This window comes from Cebus imitator, unplaced genomic scaffold (genome assembly GCF_001604975.1).
Source record: "Cebus imitator isolate Cc_AM_T3 unplaced genomic scaffold, Cebus_imitator-1.0 Scaffold75, whole genome shotgun sequence".
Lineage (NCBI taxonomy): Eukaryota > Metazoa > Chordata > Mammalia > Primates > Cebidae > Cebus > Cebus imitator.
This window is the reverse complement of record NW_016107390.1, coordinates 7,369,275-7,386,114: the sequence shown is the minus strand read 5'-3', so window position 1 is coordinate 7,386,114 and position 16,840 is coordinate 7,369,275. Positions and strand designations below refer to the sequence as shown.

The 16,840-nt window shown below is 41.1% G+C and overlaps 1 protein-coding gene across 4 annotated transcripts in view; it reads left to right on the top strand.

Annotated features, from left to right (window-relative positions):
* The window catches only part of CHRM3 (cholinergic receptor muscarinic 3), a 289,205-nt gene extending 272,671 nt beyond the window's left edge, over positions 1 to 16,534 (top strand). For all 4 annotated transcript variants that reach the window (XM_017532125.2, XM_037739845.1, XM_017532124.1 and 1 more), the window contains one exon: positions 8,472 to 16,534. In XM_017532125.2, coding sequence (XP_017387614.1) covers positions 8,491 to 10,263 — 1,773 coding nt within the window. In that variant the 5' untranslated portion in view covers positions 8,472 to 8,490 and the 3' untranslated portion in view covers positions 10,264 to 16,534. The remainder of the gene's footprint in view (positions 1 to 8,471) is intronic.
* Positions 16,535 to 16,840: the final 306 nt, after the last annotated feature.

Sequence of the window (16,840 nt, the reverse complement as noted above, 5' to 3'; positions counted from 1 at the left end):
GAAGTCTGGTGCCTGGAATGCTTCAGCTGCCATTCCCCAAATGTTCCACCCACACTCTGGCAGGGAGGGAGAAAGCCTGCTGTGGACCCCAGAGAGAAACCAGCATTCTGCCCCTGCTCTGCACCCACCTGACCGTGCCCTGAGCCCTCATGCTGGCTGCATTCTTAGAACCCCTGCCTGGGATTACTTATAAAGTGGCAAGGTCACGGGGCTGACAATAATCTCTGTTCCCATCCCCTGTTTCTTCCCGAGCATTAAAAGGAAAGACTTCCCATAGTTCTCCTCATCAGTAACATTCAATTCAATGAGTGTAGACTATGAACTCCCTTGGCTCAAAATATCCTAATGCTACGGAATATAGGCTGTTGAGTCAGGATGAGGAAGGAATATTAAACATAGGAATAATACCCTCTACTCAGAAAATCACCATAAACTGAGGGCTCTTAGCCCAGGACTTTCACTATTACATTTGGGTCTGACCTAGAGCTCTGATTCTCAGGAAGTTACATATTACCTGTGAAATAATAGATACACATGAAGTAAAACATTTGGTGATGCTCATTTCTAATAAGTATTTGTAGATATTCTCTTTTTTTGAAGTCCTTATGACCGCTGATCAGTTTCTCCTCATGTCATCCTGTGTACCAATGGGACCTCCACTGCTGAGCCTCCAGAGAACAGTCCTTTTAATAAGGGGACTCTGGCACAGTGGCCCAAAGGCCTGGGAGATTATAGAAAATGTCTGAAGGAAAGTGGGGTAGGTGGGAGGGATCTTGTTTCCTCGCCCCTTAGGGACGCTGCCTTTCTTGATGAAGCTGGGTACAGCCTTGATGTGAATAGATTGAGGAGCACCAGGAATGTACCTCGCCTGGGCTGTAGAGAAAGACTGTGCTCGGAGAAGATATGACAGGTACTGAATGTCCCCTTGGAGAAACGAAGGCAAGAAAGGCCCCCTACAGCAATGAGGAGAGAAAATCCACAACCCAGAGGAGAACTGGGATTTCTGATGTGTGAGATAAGACACTAGGCATTTACATATAACACATGTATAATATTTTTAATCCATCATATCCAGGCAAGCAAGATAAGTAGTTTCATTTTTGATAACTTGCCTCGAAGCTGCCTGTTGAGGCCCCATTCTGCCTAACAAATCACCACCAACTTAACAGCTTACAACAAAGTTCCCTGTTCAGAGTCTCATAGCACTGAACTCAAGGTGTCCGCCCAGCTGAGTTCACGTCTCGGGTGAGACTAAAGAAGAATTCATTACCACGGGCATTCAAGTCACTGGTGCTTCTGCCATCGTGACCCAGTGACCTCAAGTAGCTGCCAACTCTGCGCATCAGACAGGAGGGAATGAGGCACACGTCTTCTTTGAGTCCAATCAATATTATCAGACTTTGTTTTTCTCCAACCTTCTCCCCATTTAAAAGCAACATGAGGGTGGAGGGCAAGATTCCAAACCCTCTTTGGTGACCATCACCAGTATCTTCCCCTTTTAACTCTCTTCTTCCCTTCCCCCTGGCTTTGGAAACTTTTGTATTTTTTTTCTCATTTGGGACATTACAGATTGAGCTAAACTCTTCTTTGTCTATCATCCTCAATCCTAATTATCTTTCTTGAGCTAAACTCTTCTTTGTCTATCATCCTAAATCCTAATTACCTTTCTCCTCCAAAATAACACTGCTAATATATGATTTGCATAGTATATACTATGTACTAAGTATACTTATATACTTATGTACTTAAGTATACTTAAGTATACTTATATACTTATGTACTTATGTACATAAGTATACTTATATACTTACACTATACATATATTTTGTACTAAGTATACTTAGTACAAAGTATATGTGTATATACTTAATACATAGTATATGTATAGTATACGTACTAAGTATATATGTATACTTAGTACATAGTATATAGTATACCTATATAGTGTATATATATACATATGTACTTAGTATATACGTATATAATGTATATGTGTGTACAACTTTTAGTATACAGACATGTACAGTCTTTAGTATATTATTGCTGTGTTTGTATAGACATACACAATGTATATACACAATGTGTATGTCTATACAACCTTTAATATATAGGCATATACAATCTTTAGCATATTATTGCTGTGTTTTATTGTAACCTAAATTTTATCATGTTGCATTTATCATCCCACAACTTGCCTTTCTTACTTAACAAAGCATCTTTAGAAGATTCTAAGTTAATATATATCAAGTTGATTGGCTTTATCTGCTGCAGAATATTCTTAGGAATGACCTGCTTTTTTAAATTCATTTCAAAACAAATGGTCTTTTACATTTTCCTCATTTTTGCCATAAAAATAAATGCTTTAGTTAATAGCCTTGTGCATGTTTCCTTGTATACATACCGATGCAGTAATTTCTGGTGGGTAGATACCTCGCAGCTGGATTGCTAGCTCCTGTTGTACATACCTTTTCAGTTTTATTTGATACCTCCAAATCACCTTTTTGTGGTACTTATACCAATTCATTTACTCTGGATGTGGCAAGGGGAGATTTTTCTTATTTTCCCAGTGTGTAGGTCATTGATGCTTTTGAGCATGGATACTCAAAAGACCAAGTATTTGCAGTTTAAAAGACCTCACCTTTAAATCCCTTCTCTCTACCAGAGTATTTAAAATCTACTTTAAAAAGCAAAAAAAAAAAAAAAAATGAGGAAACACTGGTTTCTTCTCCCTGTGTTTCTGCAGCAACAGCACAACCCTGAGAACACGAAAAGTTAACATTGGGAGAAGGGAGGCTTGATGCCCGTTAATACTTCAGAGTATCAGCCTCCAACACCATAGTGCTTCTTACCTTCTCCACAATATACAGATCAGGTGATAGTATTCTAGTTTGATAGATGATGAAAGGTCGTCTCAGAGTAGTCAAGTAATTTGCTAAGTTTATACATCTCCTGGGGCTAACCCAGAACTCAAACCCAAATCAGCAAGACTTGGAGTTGAAAAGACCACAGCTTTTCAACTCTGCGTTGCTGCTTTCTAATAAAAATTCATTAATGATGATAAGAATATCATGTTTATTAATAGAGTGGTATTAATGTATCTCATCACATCATAACCTCAAATGAGTGCCCACAGTTTCCTAGACATTTCTGTCTTCGTAGCTACAAATCACAATGGGTTTTAATAGTGAGCTTTGCTCATAATTTCTGATTCCCATTAAAAAGGCTTTATTTTCCTCAAAGTTATATTATATTCATATACCACATTCCCTATTTCTCATTGCTTTAATAGCTGAGATTATTAGAAGGAAACCCAAGTGTAGCATTAGGACTGCCATGGTTATTAACTCTGAACTCATTAACTTATTAACTCTTGTCCTTTGGATGTTGTATCATATGGGTAAGCAAATGCCTACAAGTCATTTAACGGTTCTTGTCTAGCTTTAAGATATTTGTTCATCTCATACTGCACATCTATTGCATGACAGAAAGGAACTAGAGCACTTTTAAATGGCAAAAAGCACAAAATTTCACAAAGGTATTTGATATTGAATTAGTGTCAAAGTGCAAGAAGAATGATGGCCGATGGTAGATATGCCAAATTGTACAGGTCAAAGATAAACAGGTGTTCAACCAGGTAGAGAAAGCTAAACTCACCTATAGGTGTCTTTCCTCAGTTCTGGCTTCTTTCATTTTCTGTATTCAAACAAAGCATAACTGGATTAGAATACTGTTCATTTCAGGGCAGGCTCTACAGATTCACAGGATGAAATGAACTAAAAGAAAACAATGGAACCCTTAGGCTAATTTCAAAAACTCTTACTTATATTCTTCAATAATATAGATCAACTGAGCAAATTAAATTGCTGTCAAATATATACAAACATAATGTGATTATCCACAGGCAGTAATTTGATATTCCCTAAGTAACTGTACTTTTTAAAATATTTTATTCTTATTCCATCTCTTACCTAGGAGTGAATTTATAAAATGCAGAGGCTGTGCACTCCCTGAATTCCCCAGCACCAATCGCCATCATCTAAAACTAGCAGTGGTTAAATGAGCATGTGTTGGTATTGACAATGACGGAACACCTTTCATTGCAGGTGTATTTCATTGCAGAAGTTATCTCTGGTAGCCCAGGCAACAAAGGAAAGGCAAGGTCAAGGGGATGGGGTTGACATCTTGAGCGGCTAAATTCAGGTTTCAAAGATCATCATCATCAAGCTCTCTCTGTTTCCCATACTCCCTCCCATCTCTCTCCTTCCTCCATGCCTTTCCTCTAGGTTTGCTTGCTCTAAGTTTTCCATGTGGTGGCAAATACAGTGATCAGCACCTAGCAGTTCCAAATATGAGAGATTTACTCTCTCATTCCAACACCCTCATTAAACCCCCAAATCAACCCTCCTGCCTGGGTCTTCTTCATGTTCATTGTCATGGTAGATGAGCCAGATCGATGCCTATCCCAGACTACATACTATGGGTGACAGGCTATTTCCAAAAAGACAGCTGAACGAAAGATAAATAATAGATACCCACTGCATGGCTTTAGCCAACAAAGGTGAAAAAAGAAGTATCGTCAGCACAAGTATGAATAAAGCATTGGAATGATTGGGCATGACGTTTATTTATAATAAAACCAGGATGGCGGCCGGACACGGTGGCTCATGCCTGTAATCCCAGCGCTTTTTGGGAGGCCGAGGCAGGTGGATCACCTGAGGTCGGGAGATAGAGACCAGCCTGACCAACAAGGAGAAACTTCGTCTCTTAAAAATACACCAGTTAGCTGAGCATGGTGGCACATACCTGTAATCCCAGCTACTCAGGAGGCTGAGGCAGGAGAATCCCATGAACCCAGGAGATGGAGGTTGCAGTCAGCTGAGATCATGCCACTGCACTCCAGCCTGGGCAACAAGAGCAAAACTCCATGGAAAAAAAAAAAAAAAAAAAACAGTATGTCATAAGACCCGAAAATGGGACTACAGGACATGATCAACTCCCACGGGACATGGCAGCAGAGACCTAGAAAGTGGAAATGAAAAACGTAGCTGCTATGCTCAGGAATCTCAGGAGAGAAGGAGATTGCAGAAAGAGAAAGGCTCTTTACAGTAGATGAGAAATGAACACAGGTCTGGTGCTGGAAAACAAAACAAAACAAAATGCAAAATGCAAAATGCATGGATAAAGATGATAATCTAGAGAGAACCACATTCCACTTATCAGCATATGGGGCCAAGAGCATTTAGGAGGCATCCCAAACTCCCCAGGAGACCAATAGTAACAGTAGTTATTAACCTCAGACACAGGGTGTCGACCTGACTAGACACATCTGTCCTTGCGAACAGACACACTCACAGGTGGAATGGGGAGATAACAGGGCAAACACCTTCAGAACTGTTGCAAACTGGGAACTGCAAGGAAGGAGAGCAGCAGACAGATCTTCTGTACGTGCATCTTGGAAGAAACCCTGAATGTAATGGGGTGCTACAAACAGTGTTGTAACACTTCTCAAACCCAGACATCACTCAGTGAGGGAGAATGAGAGCTGAGTGTAAGCTGACACCTAAAAAAAAAAAAAAAAGTAAAAGAGAAAAGTCTCATAAATTTCCTATAATGAAAATTAGTGCAATGTAGGAGATGTCAGCTATGGAAAAAGAATGATAGATTATACAGACTGTTTTGTATTATTCCTCTCTGCAATTGAGTATTATATTAGAATATTTAGACTGTTTCAATTTTTTTATTTCAAAGAGCACTGAAGTGAACATGTGTACATGTATCTATATGTGCATGTGTGAGTATGTTTATGTCTAACAGTAAAGGTATTATGTGTAGACTTAGAGTCAGACAGCTCCTGAGATCATGGATTTTGGCATTTTTGACAGAAACTGCAAAATTGCCTTTCAAATGACCGATTTATACAGAAACCCCAAGCCCATGAAAATGGATCACTTTTGTCATAGCATTGTGAATGCTGAATGTATCGTATCATTCGCATCTTTGGCATTGTTTCAGGTGACAGAGTATTTCATTAATTTTTAAATGCACTTCAATTCCACCTTCAGGAGGTGTATGATGATTTTTAACCAGGTAGGAGGGGCTAGTTGTATAGGACACCTGGAAAGAGCTGGTGGAGAGGCAGCACAGCCTCACAGACACGGAGGCTGTGGGTTCAGATTGTCTGGGTGGAGCTCTTTAAGTCCCCCAAACATCCCCTTGTGAACTCAATTCCTTGCACAGATTATTTAAATGTGTCTTCCTTTCCTGTAAAATAAGGTTAAGTATTAAATGAGATAATACACTGGGCACGGTAGCTCACACCTGTAATCCCAGTACTTTGGGAGGCCAAGACAGGAGGGATAACTTGAGGCCAGGGATTCAAGACTAGCCTGGCCAACACAGTAAAACCCCATCTCTATCAAAAATACAAAAATTAGCCAGGCAGGGTGACACATGCCTGTAATTCCAGATACTAGGGAGGCTGAAGCATGAGAATCACTTGAACCTGGGAAGCAGAGGTTGCAGGTAGCCAAGAGGGCACCACTGCACTCCAGTCTGGGTGAGACTGTGCCTCAAAAATTATAATAAATAAGACAATTCATACGATGGATTTGTACAACATGTACCACATAGTAAATGTCCAATAAATAATTTTTACTAACATTTATTATTACACTAAATTTAGCTCTGAGCATGCTGGCAGCCAAAGCAAAGAGAGTTCATTGTTCAATAAAAAGAATAAGATAGGCCAGGCTGGGTGGCTCACGCCTGCAATCCCGGTTCTTTGGGAGGCTGAGGTGGGCAGATCATAAGATCAGGAGATTGAGACCATCCTGAACAACGTGGTGAAACTCTGTCTGTACTAAAAATGCAAAAATTAGCTGGGTGTGGTAGCATGCGCCTATATGTTCGGCTACTCAGGAGGCTGAGGCAGGAGAATGGCTTGAACCCGGGAGGTGGAGATTGCAGTGAGCAGAGATGGCACCACTGCACTCCAGCCTGGCAACAAAGCGAGACTTCATCTCGAAACACAAAAAGAATAAGATAATAATCACAGATACTTACATAGCATTTACTATATCAGCCCCTGTTCTAAGTATTTATATATGTTAAAACATTTTGATGAGAAACAAAGCTTCTTTGGTCACTTATTATTGAATTCTGGAAAGAATTTATCAACAATTGATTTTATTATGCAGAAAATTATCATTCCTATTTGTCAATGAGGAAACTTAGATTCAAAGAAGTTAACTATCTAAGATCTCACCTCCAGTAAATGGTCAAACAGATTTGAACCTCTAAGCCTTTTGACCCCATAGTCCTCCTTGTACATCAGAAGGCCTTTCCAGAAGGCTGTGTGTGAATCTGACTACCGCTTTGAGAGACACTCTGAGAAAACTCTGACATTCAATATCTTAAGGCTTGATTTAGGACTCCTGCAATGCACATGGATATATGTGTTTATCTGTAAGAGTTTATAGTTGAAGACTTTTTTTAACAAAGAGTGTAAATGCAATAGAAGGGTACACAATAGATTTCTGCTGGGATGATCAAACTGAATTCATGGAATGAAAGTGATTGAGGAACGATTTGCTGGATCTAGTCTACAGTGGCTGGCGCTGTGTCAACCCCTGAGCCAGTTGTGTCCTGCCCTGGAGGTTCTGAGAGAATGGTACAGGTCGCCACCAAGGCCAGCAGGGACACCAAGGGGTTTTTACTGGCCACACCTTAATTGTAATGGTTCTTAGTGGTTCATACACTCTAGTAACAAGTGTTTATCTCAATACTAGAAATACTTAAAACTGGTTTGGTCCATTCAAAACATTCTGCTAAAAGTTCTTCTGCACGTTATCAAGCAGAAGATTGCTGCCTGGGAGATAGTCGTGTTACCAGTCCTTACAGGGACTGATATCTCACTTTTTCAATCCTGTCTCAAATAGATAACATAATATGAATGGGTTTCCATTGGTTTTATCCCTTCTCCAGGTTGGCATTGTTCATTTTAGTGAAGCTTAAATTGCGGGTATCACCTTAAAGTTGTATATTTCTGAAACCTCAGATGGGTAGATGCCCAGATGGATAAAATGCAAATCAAGTCATCAAGTTATCATGATGATAAAGCTGTCTGGATAATTGTAATATAAATGTCTGATATTTTTAACCTTTACAAAATAAGGCAAGTAAAGGTAATTTTGTTTGGTAACGGAATTACATGGAATCTATTTAGAAATGTAGGGAAAAGTACAATATTCAGTGCATGCCACCAGCTATATAAGGCTGTCTCAAACAAATCAATCTCTGTCTGCCCTAGACTCCACTCACTTAAGAGAATGAACTTGATAACATTTGGGTTCATAGAGATTCAGCATCCTGTAATAGACCTCTCATGTCTTTTAACGTACGCAATGCAAAGAGCAAACGAAACAAGGCAGCATTTTTTCTAACTCCGTCTTTTCTCTCTTTTTTTCCCCCAGACTATGTCAGAGGGTCACAATGACCTTGCACAATAACAGTTCCACCTCGCCTTTGTTTCCAAACATCAGCTCTTCCTGGATACACAGCCCCTCCGATGCAGGGCTGCCCCCGGGAACCGCCACTCATTTCGGCAGCTACAATGTTTCTCGAGCAGCTGGGAATTTCTCCTCTCCTGACGATACCACCGATGACCCTCTGGGAGGTCACACAGTCTGGCAGGTGGTCTTCATTGCTTTCTTAACGGGCATCCTGGCCTTGGTGACCATCATCGGCAACATCCTGGTCATTGTGTCATTTAAGGTCAACAAGCAGCTGAAGACTGTCAACAACTACTTCCTCTTAAGCCTGGCCTGTGCCGATCTGATTATTGGAGTCATTTCCATGAATCTGTTTACGACCTACATCATCATGAATCGCTGGGCTTTAGGGAACTTGGCCTGTGACCTCTGGCTTGCCATTGACTACGTGGCCAGCAATGCCTCTGTTATGAATCTCCTGGTCATTAGCTTTGACAGATACTTTTCCATCACGAGGCCGCTCACCTACCGAGCCAAACGAACAACAAAGAGAGCTGGTGTGATGATCGGTCTGGCTTGGGTCATCTCCTTTGTCCTTTGGGCTCCTGCCATCTTGTTCTGGCAATACTTTGTTGGAAAGAGAACTGTGCCACCAGGAGAGTGTTTCATTCAGTTCCTCAGTGAGCCCACCATTACTTTTGGCACAGCCATTGCTGCTTTTTATATGCCTGTCACCATTATGACTATTTTATACTGGAGAATCTATAAGGAAACTGAAAAGCGTACCAAAGAGCTTGCTGGGCTGCAAGCCTCTGGGACAGAGGCAGAGACAGAAAACTTTGTCCACCCCACAGGCAGCTCTCGAAGCTGCAGCAGTTATGAGCTTCAACAGCAAAGCATGAAACGCTCCAACAGGAGGAAGTATGGCCGCTGCCACTTCTGGTTCACAACCAAGAGCTGGAAACCCAGCTCCGAGCAGATGGACCAAGACCACAGCAGCAGCGACAGCTGGAACAACAACGATGCTGCTGCCTCCCTGGAGAACTCCGCCTCCTCCGACGAGGAGGACATTGGCTCCGAGACGAGAGCCATCTACTCCATCGTGCTCAAGCTTCCGGGTCACAGCACCATCCTCAACTCCACCAAGTTACCCTCATCGGACAACCTGCAGGTGCCTGAGGAGGAGCTGGGGATGGTGGACTTGGAGAGGAAAGCCAGCAAGCTACAGACCCAGAAGAGCGTGGACGATGGAGGCAGTTTTCCAAAAAGCTTCTCCAAGCTTCCCATTCAGTTAGAGTCAGCCGTGGACGTAGCCAAGACTTCCGACGTCAACGCCTCGGTGGGTAAGACCACGGCCACTCTACCTCTGTCCTTCAAAGAAGCCACTCTGGCCAAGAGGTTTGCTCTGAAGACCAGAAGTCAGATCACTAAGCGGAAAAGGATGTCCCTCGTCAAGGAGAAGAAAGCAGCCCAGACCCTCAGTGCGATCTTGCTTGCCTTCATCATCACGTGGACCCCGTACAATATCATGGTTCTGGTGAACACCTTTTGTGACAGCTGCATACCCAAAACCTTTTGGAATCTGGGCTACTGGCTGTGCTACATCAACAGCACCGTGAACCCCGTGTGCTATGCCCTGTGCAACAAAACATTCAGAACCACGTTCAAGATGCTGCTCCTGTGCCAGTGTGACAAAAAGAAGAGGCGCAAACAGCAGTACCAGCAGAGACAGTCAGTCATTTTCCACAAGCGCGCGCCTGAGCAGGCCTTGTAGAGTGAGGTTTTATCAATAGCGGTGACAAAACGCACACATCAGCCCACAGACCTTAGGAGGAGAAAGGTGAGGGTGGGGATGATTTCTGGTGACGATAAAGTGGTGTTATCACCCAGATGTGACAGAAGCTGCCTGTTTACGGATCCATTGAATAAACCCATTTTAATAGAAAAAAATACCAATTCAGCAAAAAACAAAAACACGACTGAACATAAAGAAATTTGTTCTGAAATAGACTTCACGTTTTTTTTCTTAAAGAGGAGAAAAAATATTGCTTCACAGCAATTATATACCCAAATCGATTTGCCTGGGTCTTTTAATTCCCATTAGCTTTGGAATCTCAGATGAGCATAGCTGGCCCAGTTCCCACATTCTTCCCAAGGATCCCAAAAGTGGGAATCCAGACCCCACGTGGAACACTGCAGGCTAACGAATCTGTGGTTCCAAAATTATTTCATATGTTGCAAAGCTGAATCTTCTTGTCCCAATAGAGCTTTCTGTCTTTTCTTTGGTGTGTCGTTAAACTCTATTTGTGGACTTGATTCTTGATTCTTGCAGAGTACTGTTTTGTGCAGTTCAAGTTTTGTACAAATAAAAATACTTAAGTATATATATGTGTGAGTTCTGCACGCACACACATAGTGTATATAATATAATGGGAAACACTGAACTGGCAAATTCTTCCTGCAATGTACACTTTCAGTACTTTGGTAACTGAGGTTCTCTAGGATCCCAATGCAGCATAAACGTGAAATCAGCCCAGTATAACATTTTTGAAACTGGGGCTGTTTCCCACAGAGAGCGGCCAGGCCTTCCCAGCAGGTCTGTGCAGTGTGGACGGGCTCCTGAGTCCGCTGAGCACCGCGGCTTCACCGGGCTCGGTGTTAAGCAATCTCCTTTGTTGATGCCTCAACAGAGCTAAATCGGGGCCCCCTGAGCTCAAAGAACGAACCACATCCACACGTTTGAATTTAATCATCTAAATCTGAATGTTTCAAAACAAAATTTCTGCTATCTAAACTGCTTGAAACTCAATAATAGTGTCACGTTTGAATGTCACACACAGCAATATATATATAGGCCATATATATATATATATATGGCAAAGTGAAAGTGAAAAAACAGAAACCGTGGTAAGAGAGAATGAGGGAGAACAGTGTGTTTGATTCTTGCTGAACGGCACCTTCTAAAGAAAATAGGGCTTGCACCTTTGTTGCTCAGCTGTGGCCAGTGCTTTCTGGTGTTCATCGTGTAAACTTCACCCAGGAATAGGTGAGGTTTAGGAAGTTACATGTCCTCTGAAGAGAGAATTACATTCGGAAAAGAAATGCTTCAAATGCATTCTCCTTCAAATTGACCAAAATGTTGACTGTTTTATTTGGGGAGGGGATGGGGTGCTGCCATCATTGTCCTTGTTGCTGCTGTGGTTGTTGGGGTTTCTTTTCCTTTTGCCGGGGCTGTTTGGGGAGGGGGAGGGGAGGGAGGGGAGGGGAGGGAGGGGAGGGCGGTGGAGATATTCCCTTTGTACAGGGCATTCGTGCTGTGAACCCAGAGCTGGGTAGAAGCTGCTTTTGTATTCAGTGTGAGGTGGTGTTTACAGGCGACTTTGACCACAGTGGATGTGTACTCAGTGGTGTCTGTGTATCTGAACTATTTAATTTCGTGTTATGTTTATATGCAGAAATATTTATGGATACTACACCAAGTGTTTATTTAATGTTGATAAATATTACTCTTCCGTCTTCAGTCCTGGTGTCCTTTGAAAGTGATTCTTTAAAGTCCACTTGAGCAATGAATAGAATACATTGAGTTTTCCTGTGGCTAAGAAGAAGCAGCATGTCATCCTGTTAGCATCGCCAGGTACCTAACACTTTCTAGGTAATAAAAAGTCACCTGTCACTTCAACATAAATGTTTAAAATCACTCTTTAGTTAAATCTGATGGGAACTGAACAAAGCAACCCTCACCATTGTGTCTGAAATTATTTTACACAGGGGAAAAAAACAATCGGCATAATTGTAAGAATGATTTTTTGGGGCCCATATTCAACCAAAGAACAAGAAAAAAAAGACAATTTTCTAACATGTACAGCAAACTGCAGAATGTCATATTATCCACCTGTGAAACGTCTAGTAAGCAATTGCACCTGTATTTTATTACTCAAGTTGGCCTGGCACTAGGAAATATGTGAATGCTTATTCAGGTGTCCCAGCACTTCAGCACTTCCCATCATTTTGGAAACTCCTATCTTGCCTCCCTCCCAAAAGGACTGTTTCTTTTATTAAAATATATATACATATAGAATTAAATTTGAGAAAAGGAGAAACCCTGAAATTTATCAGAACTTTGAGAGTCAATTACCGTCTCCTTAAACATGATTATTTCCTTATCCTTGTCCTTTTGTGACGCTAATAATGGCAGAAAAGGAACAAATAGAAGATTCTAGGTCTCCTTTTTTGTTTTGCTGGTTTTATTATAGAATTGTTTTTAAACCTCTTATGGATGAAAGCTGCATTTAAATCCCGTCTACTGACTTTATAGAAAGGTATGTCCATTTCGTGGGTCATTTTCGGAGAAAGAAAACAAGTAAAAGAGATTCTTTTGAATATGAAGAATTTAAAAGTATAATTGAAGATGTAGTGAGTGTTTATAATTGGACCTCAGTTACACATGCATTTCTCAAAACCTTTGTCATTAGAGGAGGTATTCAGCATTTACATATGATCAAAATGTCTTCATCTCAAACTGGGAATCGGAATTATTTCATGCCATATGCATGAAGCTTGCAGACATTTCAAGATTAGCCACTTTAATTGAAAGACGAAAATGATCAAACCTAAAATAAACTACACATGGGAGAACCTCTTTCTCCTCTTTCTCTCTCTCTGCCTCTCTCTCTTTCTCCCTCTCCTTCCTTCTCTCTCTCTCTCTCTCTCACAAGCACACACACACATTCCCCCTTCTCCAGGCATTGCCCGATGGTTAAGAGAAGTGAGCTCTCTCTGGCCCCCTGGTTCCCTCAGCTCTGCCCTTCTTTGCCCATCAGCTCCCTGTGGCCTCTATCACAGTTCTCTCTATTCTTCTAATCCCCCTTTGTCTCTTAAACCCAGCCTTGACTCTCTACGTGTTTTTCATTTATCTTTACCCTTCAGTGTACAATCGTTGTAGATTCTGACGGAATGAAAGCAAAAACAAAAAGCCTAAGTGTTGGAGTCTGCAGTGGCTGAAGATCTAGAAAGCATATCAGCTTCCTCTGTCAGACTTCCCGTGTTGCCCATGGCCAGAGCTCATGGCTCTGCAGAGCATGGGGAGCCCCTTTCCGTATCGAGAGGGAAGCTGGAGTGCAGAGCTCTGCTGCCAAGTTGGCTGTTTCAGCCCCGACTCAGGGAGGAAAGAAGGATGCCAAGGCTCTGCAACAGCAGAGAAGCCTAATACTGGAGTGACACAGAGAAGGATTCCAGGGATCCGTCAGGGTGTGCTGTACTTATCTGAGTAGAGATGATTCAAAGATGGGGACCTATTCCAGGAAATTGCACAGTCTTCCCCTGGGAGCTTCAGAGGACAGGGGAAGGTAGCGCAGTATAGTCAAAGCAGCATTGAATTTAGGATGAGGAACGCTGAGTTCCTGGCCTAGTTTGGTCACTGCTTAGTTACATGTCCTTGGGCATGCTTGTCACTTAACCTAAACTTTCTGGGTTTTCTCCTCATTGCTCAAACTAAGCAACACCACCAAAGCTTCTTTAATCTGCCTTCTGATGGCAAATCGGTCCAAACTGAGGTCAGTAACTACCGTGATCAAAGTAAAATGGTCTATTGGATGAATGCTTGAAATTTTCAGATTTTATATTCTTTAAGGTTATTTACTTACTATAGTTCAACACCGCAAAATCTAAGGAAGCCTTGAAATTTTTTGGTAAACCCAGAGTTGTATGGTTTCAAATACTACTCCAACCCAGTGCCTGAGGTCTGGCAACTTTACAAAATACAGCTTCTGGGTAGCAGGTGTGTGCTTTGGTTTTACAATAGCATTTCTCATAATGGGACTGAAACTGCATAGAATACAACACTCCGAAGTTACTTTTTAACCTAAACGACCCTACTTCTAGCACATCCTCTGAAAGAATATTTTGCTCCCATGCTACGGGCAACGAACTTATTTAAACAGTATGAACTCCAGCCCTTAATAGGTTCAGGGACAATCTGACTACTTCCTTTCTACAGACTTCAGTTACACTCTCTTTTTCTCTTTCCCTGACTTTAAATATTCAGCCTCTCCCGGCATTAATGTTGTGTGAGTCAGTACTCAGACCTAAGAGGAAGAGTTCTAGAATGGTAACCCAGTGCTCCTTAGTACTGGAGAATTTCATTTTCTTTTTCTGGCTTTAGCGTTCATGTCTGGGAAAGGAGGCACATGATAAGATAATAAAAACGGATAAAGAAGATCTAGTTCATAAAATGACTATACTCCACATAAGTTTGTAACTGCACAATGTTTTGTTGTATGGCTCAAAAAATGAGCAAGTGTTAGTATTAATAGGCATGCATTACATTCACTGCATCACGCACAGATGGGCAGTGCTTTTAGGCATATGGAAATCATCCAAATGTGTAGCTAGAACATTAGGCTTCTGTTGGTTCTGGTAGAGCCACAGAGACTCACACAGAACTCTGGTGAGACTCACACATACAACTCTGGTCTGGGCTGAGACCACCCCTCAAAAAATCATCTAGAGAACCCAAAAAGGCTCACGTCTCAGTTGCATTTTACATAACAGGTAAAGGGGCCATATTTTCCATGACAAAGACGTGTTAGTAAAATTCCCTCACCCAAATTATAATCCAGTAATCCTATCTTAAACCAAAAAGATTATCCCCAGAATGTAAAAGCTTACTACTGTTCTTTCTTGAAATCCAAAATGCTTAGCAGTTCTGCATTTCACATACAAAACTCATAACTATTTTTGTCCTGTATTCTGTGAGTTCCTTGATGATAGAAATTGGGTCTTATTCATCACTTTCATCCCTCTGTATCCTGTGGCTCACACAGAATCTGGTAAATTGCATATATTCAATAAATGTTGTTGAATATCTAATAACCTTATTAATTAATGTAACATATTATCAAAATTTTGTGTACATCAATGTCCCATGCTGCTACTGTAGTCAGGAGTTATTTGGCTGGGAAATGCAAAGTGTTCACAAATAAGGTTATCTAATAAAACATCCCTGAGCAATAAGGAGAAATATTAAATAGACTTGAGTTGTAAACAAATAATTTAGAGTCCAAAAAGGAAAAAGAAAATTAACTCTGTCTTTTTATCCCTAGTTCTAGATACTGGATTTGTTCTAGATACTGGATTTGTTTGATACTAGTTATTGGATTTGTTGACCAATCCAGTAAAGTCAGAAACTTTACCGGATTGTACAACAAAGATCGTAAACTTTTGATCGTATAAAAGAGTAAAAATTCATTGAAAGGATAATTCTTTTGAAACAGGCTTCTTGGTTGCTTGCTGTAGCAAGAGAAGCATCTGGAGAACGTGGAGAGTTCATAAATATAGTTTTCTGTACAAGTGAAGATCTGTAGTTTGGCTTACAAATCCTTGCATGTAGTTTTGCTTGCTGTGGAAAGTGATTAGGAGAGAATCCTTTATCCTGTTCTGCAAGCAATCAAACACATGCTCTCCCTTCCATCCATTCCTCGTCTGGTACCCGGGCATTTCCAGCCTCCTCCATATAACACTTCAGACTTCCTTTGGGCATCGCTTAGAGCTATATGATGGCCACAGTTTGGGCAAGGTCCTTCTTTCTTTAAATATAGGAATTGTTACCAAGTTTGGTGCAGGCTTGAGGAATAATTACATTAAAATGGGCTTCCACGTTGGTGAATCAGCATGCTAATTTCTCTTGGCGGGAAGCTCTCAGGGAAATGTCTATGAATCATTTAAAGATGCTCTCTGGTGGATAGAGAAACCACAGTCCAAACCAGATGGGTGTATATTTGCTTTGTAAGCAAAAGGCATGTATCATACTCGCATCTACAACAGTGTCCACATCTTTGCCAAAGGCACTGAATTTTACCTTTTTTTATTACCTCGTGGCCAGCACTTCCTCAGTAGGCATTTCAGGTGTGTCACAAACCATTTTCATTTTAATTCTGAAAAAGTCAATCGTCTGTACTCTGTACTATAAAATGATGCCTGCAACTTTGTGGTGAATATTATCCCCAAGTTAACAGTGAAATAAGTAAATAAAACTATTATTGAACAAAGAGTGTGGTTTGCTTTTATTTAATCCAGGGTCTATAACGCGGCAGCAGCTCTTTATTGTATAAAAGGGTAGAATTCATTGAAAGGATAATTCTGAACAGACTGCTGTTTGCATTGACTTCTCTTTCTTTTTCACATGCAAAAGAACTTTCTCTGACAACCCTCGTAGTACTCCCATAATCCAAATACTTCCTGATCACGTGTTTGGAGGAGTATAGGCATGTTTGTAAGCTATAGCTACACACATAGTCTTTACTCTGAAAGTACATGTGAAGAAAAACATTTACTCAAGAGATCAAGACCGTCCT